Genomic DNA, 16,478 nt, shown 5'->3' on the forward strand with positions numbered 1-16,478 from the left:
TTGTTTAAATTTTTTATTTATTTATCCATATGTTGATGGATTTATAGTAAATAATACAATAAATGTTGTCTTTCTTTCCATGTTGCCCAAATATGCTTCTATTTATTTTTAGTGTACAACGCAAAAAAAGGCCAAAAAGAAAACTGCAGCACATTTATTTTTTCCCAATGTACAATTGCTATATAAAAACACTGAAGTGTGGTCATACTGCATCAGGAACTGCTCATCTTGGGGTGACAATTGTCACGACTCTTGAAGCTCATCTTTGTATTAAAACTACATGTCCTACACCTCTGCTTGTATTATGCATTAAATTAGGTTCAAACAGGATGGCCGAGAGTCATACAAAGCTTTACAAATCAACATGATATAAAGCAGCAGTACCAATGTGGGCAGTTTCGTCTTTAACTTGCCACAAACTCGATGACCAACAAATATTTGCATTGGATCGTAGCCCAGAAAAAAATGAAAAATGTCACTGTCAAATGAAAGTTGAAGAAATTGTTTCTTCACAATACACAGATGAAAAACGCAGCACATTTGGAGCTACTTCTACAGTCATGACTAAATGTCATGTTTCTGTTCAAATCTCCAAAGAAGGAACATTTGGTTTATTCTAGTTTTTTTTTTTATTATCAGATTAACGCTTGTCTTTGAGAGACAAGCAACAAAACCAAGTCTGTTAGTGGTCTTTGCCGAAACAATGTACAAAAACATACAAGTATCATATTCAGATTTTCCAAGAAGGAAATATAAGAAACACATTTTTGAGGGAGCATTGAAAAGCCACACTGAAAATTATAAAATTACCAAATGCAGGATTTCTGCTTTTAAGATTAAAATTTGATTCCTATAAAATTCTTTAATTAAAATCAAAATTTTTGTTTTCTCTCACGTGAATAGATCTCTTTTTAGATCCCGTGGATGATTCAATTCAAACATTGGTGATTTAAAAAAAATACACCGACGTCAAGGCACTGCACACATTTGATGGCACATTGCTGGTAGGTAGTCAAACAGAGGTTTCACATTGAAGTGCTGGCAGTTTGTGTACCATTGTGTCAATACAAATCTATTTATATAAATAATGAATAGAGGAATAACCCTGTCAGGCGAACATGCATGATCAAGGGGAATGTTTTTAGGCAAAATATTTGTATTCTTTCAAGAGGCTAATCTCGGGCTACCCTGATTCACAAAAGTCGGCATGCAGAAGGAGTGAGAAATTGTGCAGACATTTGGGAAATCTTTCCTACATAACTACTCACCATTTTGTGCTTCAGGTAACAAAGAATAAATAAAACCAACGTACACACATTGCGATATTCTCGCAAAAACTTTTTTTGTGAAATTATGACTTCTTTTTTGGCGGGATAATCATCTGTTTAGAATTTTAGGCCAGTATTATAAAATCATGGAATGATTCAACTTGTGATTTCTAACTTTTTTTTTTTTTTGGGTGATTTGACTAATTCATCCTAATGAAATAACTATCAAAATTTATATTTATTTTTATAAAATTAAGATTTTTTGTATTAAAACGGGTGAATTTTTAATTCACAATATAAAGTTTTTGTAAAAATTATGGCATTATGGTTTCAAATGTAAATTTCTAACCTTCCTAATATTACAAGTGTTTTAAATATAATATACAGTTTTTCATTACCTTGAAGTTATGGACCATTCAACTTCATTATAGCAATTTTTTTTACTTTCCTATAACGTCCAACATTGTCGTGAAATTGCGCAATACTTCTTGTACTGCAAATATTCTTGTAAAATTTTCTTGTATTTCAATTTTATCCTAGTTAAATTACATCTTATAATACTACTGTCTTAAAATGACTATCCTCTCCAATTGGTTTTCTGTGAAACTAGGACATACTAGTATTTATTTTACAATTTTCAGAAATTTTAATTTCCTCACATTATGACTTTGCACCTTGAAATTTTTCGCAATATCTTCTGTTTTCATTCAATTGCAGCAATTTTTAAGACCTTTGTTTCGGGTAACGAGGTGACTAAGTATTTTTTTTCTAATAACATTAATTCACAGACCCAGTGCGTATACCACATCTTTCCAGTGATTAAGTTACATCATATTATTATTCTTGTGTAAATACTGCTTATTCAGTACATGAAATCAAAATATCAATAAAGATGACTAAAATGACTAAACTTTTGGCTTTGCTTCGTACCAAATAAACGGTTAAAAATGGCTTCTTGTTCTTACTTGTTAAGATTGAAAAGTCTGAGGCGAGTCACCCCGCCACCCAGAGGCCGAGTACCAAGGTCGATTTGGATTTGAGCACCCATAAGTACAAAGAAGAAACAATAAAACATGCAAATGACCCGCATCAATTCCTTCTTGAAAAGATGGCATAGAGAGCAATTCTGGCGACCAGAAAGGTTCAGAAAGTTTCTGAATCCTCAGAGTCGTTCTCTGTGGTCCCCTCACTGGAGGGTCCTGAGGGGTTCCTGGTGCCACGCGGGCCCCGGGGGACGGCGGCTACGCCGGGGTCTTTGTGCGCCTTGGGGGGCAGCATCCTTAGCAGGGCGCCAGGGGAGGGGGCACCAGAGCTGCAAGGGGAGCAGAAAGGCATCATGGTAGCCAGAATGAGCGCCAAGCAGTCGGCCACCTCGCGGCTGGGCGCGCAAGCCAGAGCGGGGGTCAAACCTGCGGTACAGAGACAGAGGGGGGCAAAGGGGTGGGGGGACAAAATGGCCGGGAAGCGGAAATGGCAAAGCGGGAGACAAAAGGATGGCGCAGCATTCGTGTTAGTGTTTCAGCAGCGCCTGAACACACAAAAAGGAGAGGCTGCATAGTTCAGGCATGCAAATGATGGACTAAAGTATTCGGACACACCTCTTAATTAATCGATAGGCCTCCATTGCTCATGTGTCCTACTTTGTGCTAGAAAGGTTTTGCACAAAGGACGATTTATAAGAGTATGGATGAGTTTGGTGTGGAAAAAAAAGCCAAACAACTTTTGTCCATACAGTATGCAACACTGCACGCCAAAGAAGCAAGTAGACAGCTTCAAGTAGACTGACAAAGAAGATTCCAGCAACAGCTCATGCTTAATAATTTCACGTGTATATGGCTATGTGTGTATATTTATATAGTACGTATATAAAATATAATATGAATACATACATGAATATTCCCTTTCATCTCTACTTCGAGTGAAACATTTCAATTTCATTTCTAAACATTCCTAAGAGCTGAGTGGGAACCCCCGATTTAAGAAAAATAAATAAATGCATAGAATATAAAGTATACAGGGATGGGAAACTTGCATGCATGCATCAAGGCAGCTGCATCTTTCGGAGCCAGCCAAGTTCATCCTACCGTTCTCGTCCACTGTCTGAATGTTGGCTCCTCGGGTCAGCAGTTGCTGGACTGCCTGTTTGAGTCCACTGCGAGCTGCCAAGTGGAGAGGCCTGGCGAGACACGAGGTCGTCAAAGGTAGCATCAATCACGTGAGCGGCTGTTTTTCCGATTCCCGTCACAAGGAACTCACGTTTGCAGCGCTGCGTTTGTGGCGTTTATTTGCGCGGAGTCGGACAACTTCTCCAAAATGAGCAGGACGCATTCTTCCTTTCCCTGGAGGTCATCAAATATGATCATTGATAACCGTACAGAGCTGCCAATAATATCATTTGTCATCTTCTGATTGGTTGTTCCTGCTAAAGCTTTATCATAATACTAGACAACAATGCTGTTTTTTGTTTGTACTTGTGGACACTTACATTTTTACACGCTAAATGCAGAGCAGTGTTGCTGTCTTTATCAGTATAATGGAGACAGCTGCAAGCGCTGTTCAGTAGAACCTCTGGACAGGACACACACACACAAAACAAATGAACACACATGTGGTTTGGTCAACACATGAAACATGACGGATTGTGTCTACCAAGGGCCCCGACGCGGCCTTTCTCGGCCGCCATCATCAGTGCCGTGCGACCTGATTGGTCTGTGGCATCAAGTGGCGCGTCGTGTGAAAGGAGAAGCTGGACACAATCGACGTGACCAGAGAAAGCTGCCGCATGGAGAGGGGTCCTGAAGGAGAAAGAAGAAAACTCCATTGAAATCAATTGAAATGCCATTAATGTGTTCCAGCACCTCCCAATTTTCTTTTTTTGTGATTATGTGTTTTCCATAAAGAAAAATACTCAGCAAAACCTCAGGACTAGAGAAAAAAAACAAAAAACATGAGCACCTGTCCTTAGCATCCTTGCAGCCGGTGATGTCTGATCCCATTGCCTCCAGCAGCAATGATGCACAGGCCTCATGGTTGTTTACCCTGTTCAAAATGTGCAAACTAATTGAGATTTGCCTCACGGAAAACATTATGGAAAAAACGATTGCTCATACAGTGAACCCCCGCATATTTATCTACAGTCCAGCAATTGAAATTCCACCTAGTATTTATTATTTATTTAATTCCCCTACCTCATATTTGCTGTTTTTTAAAGAGTAATGCAATCAAAATGTATCAAATAATATTGATAATAATGATGATTCTCAGCATTCACGCAAAACTGTAGTTGTATGATTCCGTTGCACTTACACAGCACAGTGCAGTGGCGTGAAAGGGTTTCCGTCAATGCAGCGGCAACCTTTCTGCTCCAGTAGAACCTCCACGCATCCCTCATGACCTAATCACACATGCAGATTGGAATCACCAGACTCCTTCCAGTCGCATAGTCATCCCAACACCAACCATGGTAGCAGGCCCAGTGCAGCGGCGTGTAACCGTGGTGGTCTCTGAGTGGAGGTAGCGAGTCGAGTTCGGGGCAAGTCATGCTGAGCAGCTCGCTCAGCCAGGAGGCGTGGCCTCTTGCCGCCGCCAGGTGAATGGCGGTGCGACCCTGAGCGTCGCCCAACAATATGGATGCCTCCTGCTCCAGCAGGCACTGGACACACTCCTCCTGGCCACATAGCAGCTGCAAAGATTGGTTAAAAAGTTATCCCTACTATAGTTAAAGTTACTCTACATCATCCAGCACTTTAAATCGGCTGACTGACTGATTCCAAGTTTGGAGCCACCTGTATTACTCACCCCAAGGTGCAGCGCGGTCAAGCCGTGCTTGTCGGCCATGTTAACGTCGACTTCCCGTTCAAGCAACAGCGACACGGCGTCGACGTGACCCCCCGCCACAGCTAGCATCAGAGGTGTCCTGTACACACACACAGTATGCAAATATGTGTGTGTGTGCACGTGTGTGTGTGTGTGTGCAATGACTCACTGTCCCTGACAGTCAGCAGCGTCAGCGAGAGCGGCGCTGTCCGATTCGTCCAGCAGGAGGCGCAAACATGTCGTGTGACCGTTCATCACTGCAGAGCCAGATGTGACAAAGTGTTAGCATGCAGTGAGTTTAAAGTTGAATTTGAAACATTGACCCCCCCACTCCCACACCTGACAGGTGTACAGGGGTGCGCCTGTGCCGCATGTCGCAAGTGCGCGGTGACGCCCCCTGACTGAGGAGGATGTGAACGCAGTCGGCGTGACCCCGCAGCGCCGCCATGGCCAAGGGGGTGCGGCCGGCTTCGTCCACTCGGTCCACCTCCCTCTCGCCCTGGAGCAGCACCTCAAGGGCCTGAGCGTGGCCGTGGTATGCCTGCGAATTTATAATTTTTTTTTTTTTTTTTTTAATCAAACAGTAAGTAAATAGGGAATCTTATTCGCAAGATTGAAATAAATCATTTATATTTCTCGGAAAGTAGTTTTTACTTAATGAGAGGTCATTTGATTTAGCAGGAAAGTAAAGATTTTTTTTTTTTTATTACCAGTACAACTATATGAGTTTGTATTTATTTTTCATGATGTAAAAAAGAAGTCAAGCGAGTAAGTAAACAGAAAGTGGTTCTGTATATATTTAGACTCACAGCGAGGTGTAGGGGGCTCCTGGCGTTGGGTGATTCAAGGTCGTCATGGTAACCGTCATCTCTGTCCAGTAGCTGCGAGTTGACATGTTGTCAGTGCATCGAACCTGTGTCCAACTGCACGCTGTGTGCGTACTGACCAGCTCCAGGCAGTGTTTGTGTCCGTAGGCTGCAGCATAGTGAACAGGACTGTATCCTTGTTTGTCTTTGAGCGAGGCCGTCGCTCCACTCTGAAGCAGGAACTCCAGACATCTGCAAAACAGGATGGAGCAACAATTACAAGCCTGAAGAAAGGAAAATGAGGCATCCATTTGAGGCCATGATTGTGGAAAATCTGTAAAGTTGTTGTCGATGCAAAAAACTTAATCCTCTAGTAATGCCATTAAACAAAACATTTTAAAAAAGAAAAAAAAGGAAGAAAAACAGACTCACAATGCTGCCTCTCTCTCCCTCTCTGCCTGGACTCCTTCACTCTCAGGCTCCAGAGCGACACGTCGCCTGAAAGACATTTCCCACCCATTTTAATTTGTATCGACTTTGAAATGTGATGCTGGGAAACAGTCTGTTGATGCAATTTATAGTGTGTCAAGCATGTTGGATGTGAATTATCTGCCCCATAAAGTACTAAGTGTTTATATTTTGCACTGACTTCCCAGATTTCCATAAATGGCCGAAAAGCCACAGTGGCTCTCGTTTAGGAAAAGTTAGGTGGAACATTCTTCTTGGGGGCTGCTTTGACCTCAGGAATTCAATTCGAGTAATACGAGATCTGTGTGTATGGTTTTGGCTACCACTTAATATATATTACTGCCGCCTACAGGTCTGGAGTAAAACACTACATATTTAATCAGATTGGATCTTAAATGAGATGGGCACAGGGGTAACAAATAAAGTCTCCAGTTGTTCAATTACCTTTTGTCCAGGTCCGAAGCTGCAGCGTAATGGAGGGCGGAGCGCCCCCACTTGTCAGTGGCATTGATTGCAGTCCCACAAACCACCAGCGTCTCCAGACACTGATAATGGCGGCTCGCGGCAGCATAGTGCAGGGAGGTCCTGAGGGAGACAAGTTGAAAACAACAAAATATGGTCACAGCTGGACTCAGTGGAATGCAGACCTCCTCATGCATTTGCATTTTGTGTACACACAAAGGTTATAGTTATTTTAATATTAATTATACAGTTTTCAGTTTGCAAACGCTTGATTTTATCTTTATAACAAAGTGCAATAAGTCCTATCAGTGATGAGTAACGCCATGATAAACATAAAATAATCCACCTGCCGCAATTGTCTCTCCTGTTGTGGTCACCGCCGCTCGTCAGGAGGAGCTTGACACACTCCACGTTGCTGCACTCAAATAAGAAACACGAGCGTCACCAGGCAAAATAACACATTCATTTTGAACACATTTCTTTCAATACTTACAGAGGAACTCATGTCTATTGTTTTGCAATCTGCTAAATATATCTTGTTTATTCAAATAAAAATACAAACAGGTTTCTCTCGAAATAGTTAACATGTTAAATCCAGTGTAGCATTGATTTGTGTTCTGTTGGGCAACAAGTTATCAGAAAATGGACATTTTCATAATTCGGCGCTCACCCTCCAGCGGCGGCGGCGTGCAGGCACGTCCTTCCCTGACTGTCAGGTGTGTCGATCTGAAAGCCTGCACACAGGACCGAGTTGTTACACATTATACTAAACCTCCGGCCTGAAGAGGGCGCCAGGGAGAGGGAAGTGAGCGGGGAGGACAAACAGCAGCAGACCCCGCAACGAGAGAAGGACAGGAAGCGGTCGGGAAGGGGACAGGAAGAGGCAGGACAAAGAGAGACAGAGAAAGAGAGACAGGCATTAGTGAGACAGGTGGTGAGGAAACGGGTTAGGCTTGAGTGTATTTGGGTGCAGGAAAATTTAAATTAAGCACAAAGACAACGATAGCTTTTGTATGTTGAGTCATATTGCACACTACCTGAGGAGAGCAGCTTGCGGCAGCAGTCCGAGTGGGCATTCAAGGCGGCCATATGCAGAGGGAACATCCCGTGGACGCCTCGCCTTTCAAATAGCGGATGAACATCGGTCACCATGGCGGAATTTCTTTTTTTTTTGTCAGCCGGGACGCTGATACCTGGTACAATCGGCTCCGCTGGTGATGAGGGTGTTGATGAGCAGCTCGTGGCCATAGCGTGCGGCGACGTGCAGTGGCGTGTTGCCATCCTTGTCCACGCTGTCGATCTCTCCGCCTGACACAAAACGCCTGACGTCAGCGAAGATCGAATTTCACATTTGAAATGTCTGTTGTGAACCCCTATATGCCGGAGGGTGTAATACAATATGTATGCTATGTGTGTGTATGTTGCTGCTCCAAGTGTCTAAGGAGATTGTTTGGAATGACCGTACCATGTCTGCTGTTTTGTATTAAACAAGCACATTTGCGTTAGATTAAATTTTATGGTTTATTTAAATGTACAGTGTTTATTTTTTATTTTTTTATTAATAATTATTCAAGTGTGAAAAATGATCAGATAAGAGTTTCTAAACAATCTTCTTGGAGTCACGTTAGCTTTGATTAGACTTTATATCGATGTTCATCAAAACGGATGAATGAGAAATATCTTTTGGACATCAAATACTGTTACAAACATGGCAAATTTGAACACGATCCAAATTAAATGCAACTTGTGTTCTGGGGAGAAAAAGACATGGAGCGGATGACTCACCATTCTGGATCAGAGTCTGAGAGCGAGTAAAGCGACCATGCACTGCTGTCATGTGGAGAGGACTTTTCCCATCTCGACTCTGCAGAAAGGAAAGAATCCTATCATCAAATGATAATAATAATAACACATTCTTAAATGCTAAGTTATGAATGACAGAAATCTAAAGAGAAAAAGATTGGAACAAAAACTAATTTTTAAGGCACAAAAAAAATTAAAATGAAAAACAAGCTGCTCATTCGTCGTACCTGCACGTTGACATCGGCGCCGTTGTTGACCAGGAATTCCAAACAGAGTGCTCCGTGCGTGGAAGCGGCGGCAAAGTGCAGTGGCGTAAAGCCTTTGTTGTTGGGCTGGCTGACGTTGGCACCGTAGTCAATGAGCTCGCTGACGACAGCGTCCTGACCGTTGAAACACGCCACGTGCAGCGGCGTGTTGCCAAAGGCATTGGACTCGTCGATCTGTCCGTGACAAAAGATGAGCAGAGGTTATTTAGGCCGAGCTGACGACGAGATACACCGAAAGAGCAGTCGGTACCTCCACGGCTAAGTTGAGAAGATGCTTGACCACCGCCATCTGTCCACTAGATGCCGCCGTATGCAGCGGCGTGTACCCTCGCTTGTCCTTACAGCAAAGCTCCGCCCCCTGACTCACCAGTAGAGACACCACGTCCAAATGACCTGCAGGAAACATGACAGATGACCACAAACAGTGCCAGGAGCGGACTTCACTTCTGTTGCAAGCTTGTTTCATTTGTGTGCAAGCATTACAGCTAAATGCTGCATCACCGTGTTTGCTTTGAGCTCTGGGCTCTGCTAATAAAACCGAGTCTGCAGACCTCAGGTGATTTACCGTTAGCATTTCTTTAATGCATTTAGGACATAAATCATTGAATCATGTATCAAGCACTAGCAGAACAGGAAAAACGAAATGTGCCAGTATATCTCAACAATTGAGTACAACATAGTACTCAATCTTCTCAGCAATTATCTCTATAATGTATGTAATTTGAAACAAATCTACACCTGATTATTAATGTTTGATCATTTTAAGGTCTTTACCCATGAAGGCGGCCCAGTGCAGCGCTCGCCCATCCTTCTTGTCAAAAGCATTGATGTTGGCTCCTTTGGCAAGAAGGAGGTTCACCATCTGAAACGCAATTATAAAATGATGATTACAGTGGGGCCTCAAGTTATGAACTTAATTGGTTCTGTGATCCCATTTGTAAACTGAAACTTTCATAAATCGAAATATTTCCCACTGAAATGAATGGAAATGAAACCGTTCACCACGACATCAACAGGAGCATGCATATGAATGGCTAAGGAAGTAAAGAATAAAAACAGATCAGGTGTGCACAGTACCTCTGTGTGACCATTGAGGGCAGCGTGGTGCAAGGCGGTGCGCCCGCCGCGGTCCGAAACGTTTACGCTGCTCAACAGTGGGATTATGATTTCTGCACAGCGCATGGCGTTGTTGGCGGCGGCTACGTGGAGCGGCGTCTGCCAGTTCTTGTCGCGGGCGTTGACGTCGGCCGAATGGCGGATCAACACTCGCACTGCCTCCTGGAGGGAAAACGTCAGCAGGTTATAATTGTTTATTTTTTTGGGGGGGGTGTGACCCATGGGTTGGAATTATACATAATCTGGATTCTTATTATGGGTTGCTTTTCTGTGACCTGTTGTCATTTTTTGTGTATAACTTATGTTTAGTCATTCACTCGTGTATTTCAAGTATGTAAGGCTTGGCGCTCTCTTTCCCAAATAAAAGAGTTATGTCTAAGGTCAAGTTGGAGCCACAGTCACCTTGCTAGCACAGATAAAGTTGTATGCTACATCAGATAAGGCAAGAAAACAAATAATTGAATGCTTGGTTCTGCGTGTCACTCAAACAAAAATTGCCTCGAAGACAAAAGTGGGTTTGGCCAAGGTAAAAATATATTTGTTGCATTCCAAACTGTCCCCTCACAGTCAAAATAATGGGAAACTTGGAAAAGGGCACTTTTTCTATTTATGAATAGAATTGAATTCCATTAAATTTTTTTAATGTCAAGACAACAATGCATGTTAGCTACTTGTCAACATGAGCATGAGCAGAGCAGAAAAACCCTATTTTGTAATATAATATAATATAATATAATATAATATAATATAATATAATATAATATTGTATATCTAATATATACAATAAAAGACAGGAGCAATAAAAGTGAAGAGTTTAATTATTTGCTTATTTATAATTATATATGATGATGATGCCTCCCTGCACGTTCCTTGTTTAATGCACCAACATCTGCATCTATCAAATTTTATATACCCGTCCATGTTTGCAGTTAATTAGCTGTGTCAATATACTGTCGTTGATGCACACTTCTTGTCTACATCATCATTGCCACCGCCCCGACTGGTTGCACTCGTTTCTCACTTCACAGGTGCACGGCGATACATTGCTTCGGAGGGGGGTTGAGGCCTCAAAGTATTTTGCGTGGCGGTAGTTACCTCACTGCGAGACGCCACGGCGCGATGGAGGGGGGTGAGCCACATGTTGTCTTTGGCGTTGACGCGGGCACCTGCACGTACGAACGTACGGATAACGATGAGAGGAGGAAGTGAGATGGAGCCGAGGAGTTAAAGGAATGTGCTTTCTTACCGGAGAGGATAAGGAGTTCTGTGATTTCGGCATCGCGAAGGAAGGCCGCTGCGTGAAGCGGAGTGCGCTTCTCAGCATCCTGAGGCAGGAAGACAAATGCCAGTCAAGAAACAATACATTTATCCTGGTCTGTGTATTGTTCTCTTCGATGAGCACAAACACATGCCACTGCAGCTACATGCATGTACACGTTCTAATAATCACAATTTCTCAAATTTTTTTTGTATCTGGGGGAATTTTGTGGGGTCGCCAGACTGTTCAATGGTCTTGTTCTTGGTCTAGCCCAGTTAAACTAGATGCTATAGTCGTCAATGGCATCAGAGTATTCTCACCAGAGCGTTGATATCTTCAGACTTGTATATGAGCATTCGGATCTCCTCCGGATCGCCGCTGAAGATGGCCTGGATGAGAGGCGGCTGCGGAAACGACAAATAATGGAGGCACGTTAATGTGATTGACGGAGACTGTGAAAACACGAGCTGTGCCATGTGTGACCTTGCAGGACATCGAAAATGTCCTTCTCCACTACAACAGTGGGCCTGTCAAGTAGGAAATATTTGCAATGAGACACATTTTTGTCAATCAAGATTGTATGCATGTACGTGCGTGTGTGTCACGGGGGCCTTTGTCCCTGAAGCCCCTATTTTCGTTCCTGGATGTCAGACATGAAGAAAATAGAGTCTGGTGGCACTGCAATGCTCCTTTTGTGTCATTATCAGCATGTTTGTGACACACACGTATGACCAAACGGAACCATCACGATGTCAGCAAGTCTTCATTATGAGTTCTGCTTAGTGAGCCTCAAAAAGATTATGAAATGCACATTGCTTCTTTTGTTTTTCAGGGTACCGGTAATTGGAATACATCTCATCATAACTCATTGGAAAATCATACTGCATAAAAACAAACAACTCAGGAGAGTTTTGCTCAAGAGTTGAATCCCTGCAACTCATATGAATGTTAACTGCTGACCCGAAGGCAGCAAATATGCTCTTGCAGTCACATTTTACTTCCTGCCAAGCTTCCTGTTCGCTCGCCTTGGCCTTCTGAGAAACGACAGAGAGGAAGCGCAGAGGAGCATTTTACTTCTGCTTTCAAACTCACCAACAAAATGCTTCCTCTTCTTCGCACTTTGTTTTACGGAGTCTATCCTTAATGCCATTTTAAAACAAAGCGCCTCGGCCCCAACCCCCAATCGCCCCCAGTCTCTCCACAGCTCCCGGGCCAACGACTTCCTGAGTTTCCTGCTATATTCCCAATTATGAGAGCTTGCTGGGAACCATTGACCTTGACTTTTTTGAATGTGGATCATCCTATAGTTTAAGGAATATCTCTGTCTCGCTAACAATAAAACCACAAGAGAATCTCTTCAGCTGAAGAATCCAGTTATCAGACATTGCAATGCGGTCTGGGGGAAAAAAAACAGGAAATCCCACTTTGAAGTTACTACACAAAAAGAAAGAAAAAAAAAAGTTACTTCTGCCGTGCTGCAGAAGGATGATGCTGCACCATGTCAGGAATTTCTGCTATTGCGGAAAGACAAGCCCAAAGCCTGAGGAATTCCATCGAGCGGCCACTACATTAGGTACACCAAGAGCTGTCTTTTTATTCATATATGTCTGATTATTTTCGTCTTACATTGTTGAGTTTTTATTATTTGTATTTATTAAAATGTGGTCATCCATATACTTCTTGTTCATTCTTAGTCAATTGTTTATTTTTATTTATTTTTAGCACTTTTTATAATGTACCAATACAAATACTGTTGCTCATACTAGTTATTAGAAATCTGCATGTCAAATTACTTTTGGCCACTGCTGGTTTCTAATTTGCTGTAATCCTTTTTCTTTTTTTTTCAAGACAATCACCATCAAGATAAAATATTAGAGACCGCACTCTCAGTATGATGCAGAAATGTCATCTGCAAGTACAAAGATAACAGTTGTGTAAATTTTATTCGAAGATGCAAGTGTTGCCAATTATGTACAGCGGGTATTAGATGTATATAGAAAGGTGTAAAGTGAGAAGGCTGTGTGTTGCGTAAGTAACTCGCTGGTTGTGGGTTGTGCATTACTTGTTTTATGCAAGCAGGATGGATACTCACTTGGCTTAGGGTAAAAACTGTGACAGCAGATATTTAACATAACTATAAGACCTGTTGTGCAATGCTTGGGTGCCTCAAGCTATTCATCTGGAGTGCACAATCACGTTTGAAAGACTTTTTTTTGCTGAGGTGTTAAGGTGCTTAAGTGCTTACAAGTGCTAAAGAGAATCATGTGATGAAGTACTGAAAACAAACCTCACACATGTCTCAGGGCCTTTATTGAGCATATAATGGATTTATAATTTTGTTTTGCAAAACAATGATAAAATGGTGTGCATCTGGTTTTCAGATATAAGGAAGTAGGGCTGAAGAATCGACTTCAAATCGCAATGTAGATGAATGCAATTTTTAAATCACAAAGGCTGAATTTTTTTTTAAAATAACTTTCATTTTGGTCAGTCTTTATTTTTTTATATATGTGCATTATATATTTATTTATTTATTCATGTTTAGTGCTTATGAAGTGCATTTCAACCTTTCCACAATATTGTTTCATGAAAAATAAATATCTCGCTAAATATTGCGATACTGTCTATATTTCGAATTGGATTGAAACTCACAAAATGCATTTAAATATATTTTTAAATATGCTTGAAGACGGATCATGTTTGGGTCTTATTTGTGAATATTGAGCGACAGAATTTTACATGGTGTAAGAAAAGGTCATTATTGAAAGTGTTGGTTTGGATGTTTAAGTATTAATTTGGTTCGGTGATTTGGTTGGTTTGGTTAATATGCTTCTCATGCAATGGACAAATCAGGACATGAATGCCTCCACTTTCCATCAGCCTCTTGCAATTCGGCTGCAGAATGCTTGTTAAAATTTGATAATGGTGGTAATTCCCTCCACGCTCATTCAGCGCCGAATTGTTAGAAATACAATTGAGGTCAGAAACGTGTTGCGGTTGCGTGTGAAAGTGTACCGCGGAACTCGCAAGATGCGGGCATGCTAAAGCTAGCGTTGGCTAGCGGTTCTACCTGGTCCGCAAGTTTGAGAACAGCCATCTCTGCCTCGGCTCCGGCGGCTCATCCAAGCGCGCCGACAGCCCTGCAATCTCGGGGAGATGCCAACCGCAAGGCCCGCTCCTCCTCCGCCTCCTCCTCCTCCTCCTCGATGCGTCTCCCGGGTTGACGGTGATGGAAAAAGACCGAGCCCGGTGCAAGCCACCGCCGAGGCCCGGCGCGGGCTGCTGCCGCTGCTGCTACCGGAACGCTCGTTCCTTCCACCAAGCAGGAACAGTGAACAATCCACATGGAGGGCGGAGGGTTCGGGAGTGTGTGCCCGGAGAAGCTCGCTCCTCCCCAGCGTGCAGAAGGCACAAGGCGGTCAGGCGAGTTGAGTCAAGCCGGAGGAAGGATAAGGCAGGAAGTTGGAGGCTGTCTCTTGCTTCCTGCGCTTAGATGCACAAGAGGCTCCCTCAGCATCAACAAACCCAATGCACGCGCGCACGCATACAAACACGCGCGCGCACACAAACACGCGCACACACGCGCGCGCACGTACTTCACTGCTGCCATCAACCGGCGAGAAAGGGAACTTAATAGAGAAAACACGCATCCGGGTATTGACAAATTTGTGGAAATGTTTCCAATATTTAAAAGAATAGCTCTTCTTTTTGTGGGGAATTCATCCCCACAACAAATTAAAATAACGATTGTGATAATTACATCACGTCAAAATGAAAATAAGAAAATATTACATTTCAAGCCTTCTCTTATTGGACATGTTTCGCCACTATTTTTCTGCTACGTAAAGCCGACGGAGACAAACTTAGTGAACGAGGTTTCTCAACGCACAATGACGAGAGTCTGTGTAAAAATTGCAATGCACTTCGTCACCACGAGATGGCAAGTGTTTTACCCCGTGTAGCTTTGACTAAAAGCTTCTTTGCATGATTTTAATTGCCTGCAGGGATCAATCAAGTATTCGCCTCAATACGCAATTGTAAAGAGCATTAGTCCTATTTTTTATCACGCCATTGTTCCAATTGGGCTCTTTTTGATGCAATATATTTTAATTAGCAGATACTCTGTGTACATCAAACTGCCATTTTGTTTATGTAATATTAAAAGCTGAATTTTTCCTTGAATCTAGGTGTTTCTTTGTAAATAAGCCAAGTGAGAGTAAATACTTATGACATACTGGTATCTTTTTAAAGGCAAGTTTATTATTGCATTCAACTTTGTAGGTGGCCTGTTGGTGCATGCAAGGATGCTTCCACTTGCTACAAAACAAATGAACCTGAAAGCAAATCAAATGTTCCAAGCGTGTGATAACATGAAGTTTAACAAAAGTACACAGTTAGTGCAGTATCTTTGCATTTGTGTAGTGGGGACAGCATGGGCTCCTCAAGTCAAATTGGATGGTATGTGCGTGCAGCAGATGGAATGTGGGTCACATTAAAAGTAAAGAGAGGAAGGGGGTGGTCTTCCTTTTAACCCTTTTGAACAGTGTTAGCATGTGACAGTTCATGCATGCATTTGCCAGTTTACGCATTAGTGGTCTGACCCCAAGTCAAATGCAGAGACAAACATGCCAGTTAAACAAGGGAATTGTTTGTTAATTAAAAGTTTGTGTCAATCTTCCCCACATGTTGCAAATGAAGGAACACTTGATGAAGTGCAAGTGTCTGAGTCAGAGAAAACAGAAGAGCTATTTGTCATTGGCTATTATTTCCGACATTATCACTGCTTTACCATGCATGCCAAATCAATAAATGTATCTTTACTCCTTTTGCAAGAATATTTTTCTACCGGAAAGGAGGCAAAAGTCCCTTTTGAAATAAACTTGACATTGTGATGATAAAATTTTTGGACTACTTGCTGTAACAGTTTGAGATATGTGACCTCTGCCCTCTCAAACGTGCATTTTTTGAACTCATGGTAGCCAAGGGTGGCTCAAACCTAGCTTGCGTTTTAGTTGACATGTTGCTTCATCATTTGTTTTCAAATATCTGGTGCTTCTAAAACTACAATTATCGATGCCTACGGTTAACATGTTGACAATGTTTGATGTTCGCAAGAAGCTGCCACGGCTCAGAATAGAGCAGGGCAACCAAATGCAGCTTGGACCAGGGTTTGTTGGGGGAAAAGGTAGTTGGAAGGGAGGATGAGGGGACAAAC

At 42.4% G+C, this 16,478-nt stretch overlaps 1 protein-coding gene across 2 annotated transcripts; it reads right to left on the bottom strand.

Annotated features, from left to right (window-relative positions):
- Nucleotides 1–139: 139 nt before the first annotated feature.
- On the bottom strand, nucleotides 140–14,797 carry ankrd44 (ankyrin repeat domain 44). Of its 2 annotated transcripts, none has more exons than XM_049728955.2 (28): nucleotides 14,334–14,797; nucleotides 11,584–11,667; nucleotides 11,252–11,330; nucleotides 11,101–11,171; nucleotides 9,967–10,167; nucleotides 9,664–9,751; nucleotides 9,140–9,282; nucleotides 8,851–9,063; nucleotides 8,606–8,684; nucleotides 8,014–8,128; nucleotides 7,858–7,940; nucleotides 7,491–7,554; nucleotides 7,167–7,235; nucleotides 6,803–6,943; nucleotides 6,323–6,388; nucleotides 6,031–6,142; nucleotides 5,894–5,965; nucleotides 5,424–5,625; nucleotides 5,254–5,341; nucleotides 5,067–5,184; nucleotides 4,728–4,950; nucleotides 4,575–4,662; nucleotides 4,224–4,307; nucleotides 3,918–4,063; nucleotides 3,754–3,836; nucleotides 3,525–3,607; nucleotides 3,353–3,444; nucleotides 140–2,677 (listed from the first exon to the last, which is right to left on the bottom strand). In XM_049728955.2, the coding sequence occupies exons 1-28, from the start codon at nucleotides 14,358–14,360 to the stop codon at nucleotides 2,412–2,414; spliced, it is 3,180 nt and encodes a 1,059-aa protein (XP_049584912.1). In that variant the 5' UTR covers nucleotides 14,361–14,797; the 3' UTR covers nucleotides 140–2,411. The 2 variants fall into 2 exon arrangements, with proteins under 2 accessions (XP_049584912.1, XP_049584913.1); XM_049728956.2 differs by having other exon boundaries at nucleotides 2,343–2,580; nucleotides 14,334–14,796.
- Nucleotides 14,798–16,478: the final 1,681 nt, after the last annotated feature.

The sequence above is a fragment of the Syngnathus scovelli genome, chromosome 8 (genome assembly GCF_024217435.2).
Source record: "Syngnathus scovelli strain Florida chromosome 8, RoL_Ssco_1.2, whole genome shotgun sequence".
Taxonomy (NCBI): Eukaryota; Metazoa; Chordata; class Actinopteri; order Syngnathiformes; family Syngnathidae; genus Syngnathus; species Syngnathus scovelli.